Source organism: Oncorhynchus mykiss, chromosome 29 (assembly GCF_057628025.1).
Source record: "Oncorhynchus mykiss isolate SJ-2025 chromosome 29, ASM5762802v1, whole genome shotgun sequence".
NCBI classification, from domain to species: domain Eukaryota; kingdom Metazoa; phylum Chordata; class Actinopteri; order Salmoniformes; family Salmonidae; genus Oncorhynchus; species Oncorhynchus mykiss.
Window position 1 is genome coordinate 6694460 of NC_143050.1, and position 5541 is coordinate 6700000.

The 5541-nt window shown below is 40.9% G+C and overlaps 1 protein-coding gene across 1 annotated transcript in view; it reads right to left on the reverse strand.

Moving 5' to 3' along the window:
- Nucleotides 1–2917: 2917 nt before the first annotated feature.
- The window catches only part of LOC110509469 (C-type mannose receptor 2), a 3013-nt gene continuing 389 nt past the window's right edge, over nucleotides 2918–5541 (reverse strand). The window contains exons 2-4 of the mRNA XM_090226399.1: nucleotides 4210–5109; nucleotides 3684–4040; nucleotides 2918–3531 (exon numbers count right to left, since the gene is read on the reverse strand). Coding sequence (XP_090082525.1) covers nucleotides 3524–3531; nucleotides 3684–4040; nucleotides 4210–5109 — 1265 coding nt within the window. The 3' untranslated portion in view covers nucleotides 2918–3523. The remainder of the gene's footprint in view (nucleotides 3532–3683; nucleotides 4041–4209; nucleotides 5110–5541) is intronic.

Consider the following 5541-nt stretch of genomic DNA (forward strand, 5'->3'; position numbering starts at 1 on the left):
AGTTTGGTGTGGGTTTTTATTTTGTTTTGTTTCTTGGGCAAATTTAGTGGGGGCTCATGGTGGGTGTCGTTTAGGTACCAGTTGTTGTTGCTAGTCAATTTCAGTGGACACCGCCACTAAACTCCAACCCGTTCCGTTTTATGGTTTTGTCAGTGTCTTTGTTAGTTCCCCCTTCTGTTTGAGTGACATTATTTGGGTTTCTCGCTGAGGAACATAACAATCGATTAGTTGAATATAGACTTTCTACCACTACGAATAATCACATTTTGCACATCCTCCAAATAAGTATCACACAATGACATTATTGATAAATCTAATAACTAATACATTTGCTGTTTAAAACACAAGTTAATCATTAAAATGAAATAACATTAAGTGTTTGTTGAACTCCAAATACACTGCTACAAACAAACTAAAAGTTCAACTTAAATATTAAATAACATCTAAAGCAAATATAAAAAGTTATACAATATAATTGTAACTAGGGAAACAGCAACAGTGTAAATGAAGCTCAGTTGGTAGCATAGCCACAGGTCGTAGAGGTGCTGAGTGTCACGCCCTGGTCTTAGTATTTTGTGTTTTCTTTATTTATTTGGTCAGGCCAGGGTGTGACATGGGTTTATTTTGTGGTGTGTTTTTGTATTGGGGTTTTTCGTAGGTTTTGGGATTGTGGCTTAGTGGGGTTTTCTAGTAAAGTCTATGGTTGCCTGAGGCGGTTCTCAATCAGAGGCAGGTGATTATCGTTGTCTCTGATTCGGAACCATATTTAAGGCAGCCATATTCGTGTGTTGTGGGTGTGTTGTGGGTGTGTTGTGGGTGTGTTGTGGGTGTGTTGTGGGTGTGTTGTGGGTGTGTTGTGGGTGTGTTGTGGGTGTGTTGTGGGTGTGTTGTGGGTGTGTTGTGGGTGTGTTGTGGGTGTGTTGTGGGTGTTTTGTGGGTGTTTTGTGGGTGATTTCTGGGTGTTTTGTGGGTGATTGTTCCTGTCTCTGTGTTTTGTTGTCACCAGATAGGCTGTATAGGTTTTCACGTTCCGTTTCTTGTTTTTGTATTATCGTGTTTATTCGTTTATTAAACATGTATCGAATTAACCACGCTGCATTTTGGTCCGACTCTCTTTCACCCGAAGAAAACCGTAACACTGAGCTTGTTGTCACCCCTTTACAAATCAGCATCTCTACTTTGGTAAAAAAAAAAGGTAGTTGTATAAATAATGAGTGTTTTGCAGGATTCAACAGTTGGACTTGGAATTGTGTTATTGACTTTACGCTTGTTTGTGTAACTCTGTCGCACTGCTTTGCTTTATCTTGGCCAGGTCACAGTTGTAAATGAGAACTTGGTCTCAACTGGCCTACCTGATTAAATAAAGTTTAAATTAAATAAATACATAAAAACGGAGTGTCTTTCAGTGTCTCCTAAATTGTTTCATTTTGGTGTTTGTCAGTGACTCTTTGTTTGTTCCCCCTTCCGTTTGAGTGACATAATTTGGTTTTCTAGCTGGGGAACATAACAATTGATTAGTTAAATATAGACTTTCCACCACTACAAATAATAAAAGGGAACATATCCTCCAAATAAGTATCACACAATTACATTATTGATTGTTGTATAATTTACAACAGTATCTTGCAGGATTCAACAGTTGGACTTGTAAGAGTTGTTGTCCTGTTCCTTCCTCTGAGATCATCATGCTAATGGAATCCAGAAAGAACGAAACCCTGTCCTCAAATTGTTCATCAAAAGGTGAAAAGACACAACATCCACATCAATTTAAATATTAAATTCAATTAAACATTTATACCAAAAAGGTCCAACATTCTGGGCAAAGACGCAAAACATCCACATATTTTTTTTTTAAATATTGTTTATCAAATAACATGGAAAACAACCACTTTCTCTGCAGTATTAACTGACCATCCTTACAAACAACTTACTGTAAATGTATCTCTAGGCTGGTCATCTAGGTTTGTACTGTGGGAGCAAATAAAACACATAGACAAACGCATAGATGTATAGGATAGCTGAACACTAAAAACAGACCACAGGAAGAGAAGGCGACACATAGGCGCCTAGGGCAACTGGACACACTAAAGATGGAGACACATAGTCTGCTGATCGTAAATAACCACATGAAGAGAAGGCGACACATAGGCGCCTAGGACAGCTGAACAAGCAGGATGCACAGATTGGGATATAATGGTGGCAGATGGACTGAGGGAAGTAACTTCATTTGCATGTGGGATGGACTCATATGTTGTATGTGTATAAATCAGAGCCAGTGCTCTGAAAAAGGTGTGTGTTCCGCGGACCATCCCGGCTTGCTATACTCTTGTATTAAAAGCCTATTGATTTCACAAAGTTCTTGTAAGCGTTATATTTGAACCAATTTTCCACGACAGTACCTGTAGACTTTCCATCAGCATAAAGAACAACACAATCAAGTAATTGAGTACATTGAGACATCAAGTGGTTTGTGGTGATGTGCTGATGTGGCTCAGTTGGTAGGGCATGGTGCTTTTCAACGCTGGGGTTGCGTGTTTGATTCCCACGTGGGACCAGTTGCCAAAATGTATTAAAATGTTTACACTCACGACTGTAAGTTGCTCTGATTAAGACGTGTCTACTATAAAGGAATGAACAGACCATTTTTACTTAGAAATCAGTTTTGACCCTTCACCAAAACATTGCAGCACCCACCCTCAGCCCAAACTACTTCCTGTGGCTACGGTTGGTAGAGCAGGGTTCTGGCAATGCCAGAGCTGTGGGTTTGATTCTTGGGACCACCCCTACGTAAAGTCTATACAGGAATATAATAATAATAATATATAATACATAAGTCACTTCAGATAAAAGTGTCTGCTAAAAGTTTATTATTGTTATTATTATTATCTTTCACTTGTTAGAAAGTAAACAAAAATACTTTAAAATGTTAGTCTTTTTATTTGATTATTAGTGTTTTTAAGAAACATTCACGATGGAAACAGTAACTGCACGATATTGATATTATCAACAGGTACTATGATAAATAAGTATGGAAACAGTAACAGCATGATATTGATATTATCAACAGGTACTATGATAAATAAGTATGGAAACAGTAACAGCACGATATTGATATTATCAACAGGTACTATGATAAATAAGTATGGAAACAGTAACAGCATGATATTGATATTATCAACAGGTACTATGATAAATAAGTATGGAAACAGTAACAGCATGATATTGATATTATCAACAGGTACTATGATAAATAAGTATGGAAACAGTAAAAGTGTGGTACAATATTCAAACAAAATATGATAATAAAAAACATAATATTATTGAAAATATCCTTTATCCATCACCTTATATAATGTAAATGTGAGAATGTCTGAAACATTCTGGACTGCAGAGTTCAGCTGGTTCAGAGAGCAGGGTCTGGAACAATGTGCTGGGCTATAGGGTTCAGCTGGTCTACAGAGAACAGGGTCTGGAACAATGTGCTGGGCTATAGGGTTCAGCAGGTCCACAACAGGTTCTGGTTCTAATAATCTGGATTAGAGAATAAAGGAAATATAATACTGTGAAAGAATATCAGGAAATACATTTGAAAAGATGAGTGTAATGTTTACTGTTGTGTGAGAGAGCGAGAGAGAGAGAGAGAGGCAGAGGTTTAACACCAAAAGAAAGAGATCAAATCTCACCAGTACTGTTGCTGCAGATGAAGTTGAATCTCTCAGTCTCAGACTTGCCGACCCACTGTCCCCCGTCTCTCTGTATGGCCCCCATGTTCCCACACTGCTCCTTCATGGTGTTGTAGCCCTCCCCGTCAGCCCAGTTGTGGTAGCAGGACTCTTCTCCATTGACCCAGAACCAGAAGTCCAGAGTGCAGGTGTACCTCAGGCCCAGCCAGACGAAGGGAGTGGAGGCCTTCTTGGCTCTCTGTTGAACCCAGTGCTGGATGTTCCGGTTGTGGGCAGACACCAGCTCCATGTTCTGGTCTCTGCAGTGCCACAGGGCTTCTGACCACGTCTTGTTCTCTGAGACCAGGACCAGTTCATCTGGAGGAAGAAGGAGGGGGGGGGGGACACAGAGACTCACGCTAAGTACATGATGGAAAATTATTGTTATTCAGTCAACATTCACCCCCATCTCCACCCAAAATGTTCAGTCCCTCTCATCAATACTTTACCAACGTTGATTGTTTTATAGAGATGTATAGTAGCTCACCATCGTAGCAAAGAAAGGGTTGTTCGTGAGTACATCCTGCATCGTTCCACATTCCAGATGATATTACTTCTCCACAGAAATCTCCTTCCTGTTTTCCCCCACCTGCCCAATTTGGCTCGTTTGAGTCCCAGTTTCTGTAGGAGGAGCCACTCTGGTCAGACCACCTCCAGACACCAGGAGATTTCTTCAGGCCAATCCACACGCTGTAGATACCAGTGACGGTAGGGAATGGCGTCTTTATGGCGTCACACTCTGTTGTGTTCCTCACACTGGCCAGGTCCGAGTGGTGTTGCCGACAGCAGTCCTGAGCCTCACTCCAAGTCGTAGACCAAGTGATGAGAATGTACTTCTTGGTCACATTATTGGCTATTTGAAAAAAATAACAGAATACAAATACAGATGAATGTTTGTAAATAAATGATTTCTTTAAAAAAAGTTGAATACATTTTTTTATCTCGAATCTAAAAAAAAATGATTTGGTATTTGACAACATCGTTGATTGATGAGGAAATAGACAGGGGAACTCACCATCACAGCAGACAAACTTACTTTCACTGTTACAGTTGTGATCCTGCCAATACCCATGTTGCATCATATACACACAGAAATCTTTGCTGTTTGGATCAATATATGGTGGTCCTTGGACCCAAAACCCGTTCCCCTCTAACTCTCTGTTTCCCAGAGACCACCTCCCGATGTTGTTATACAGTCCTATCCAGACTGATCCTTTCCAACCAGCTGATACTGTGTTTTTGAGCTTCTTCTTATCTGCCATGTCCTTATCTATGGTGGCCAGGTCAGTGTAGTTCTGTCTGCAGAAACTCTGAGCTTCAGTCCAGGTCTTTTTCAGGTTCACAAAGTGGAACTGATGAGGGAGGGATGAGGGGAGGATGGACAGCCCTGTGGAGAACAAACCAACAATATGAGGGGAGGATGGACAGCCCTGTGGAGAACAAACCAACAATATAAGGGAAGGATGGACAGCCCTGTGGAAAACAAACCAACAATATGAGGGAAGGATGGACAGCCCTGTGGAGAACAAACCAACAATATGAGGGGAGGATGGACAGCCCTGTGGAGAACAAACCAACAATATGAGGGAAGGATGGACAGCCCTGTGGAGAACAAACCAACATTATGAGGGGAGGATGGACAGCCCTGTGGAGAACAAACCAACAATATGAGGGAAGGATGGACAGCCCTGTGGGGAACAAACCAACATTATGAGAGGAGGATGGACAGCCCTGTGGAGAAGAAACCAACAATATGAGGGGAGGATGGACAGACCTGTGGAGAACAAACCAACATTATGAGGGGAGGATGGACAGTCCT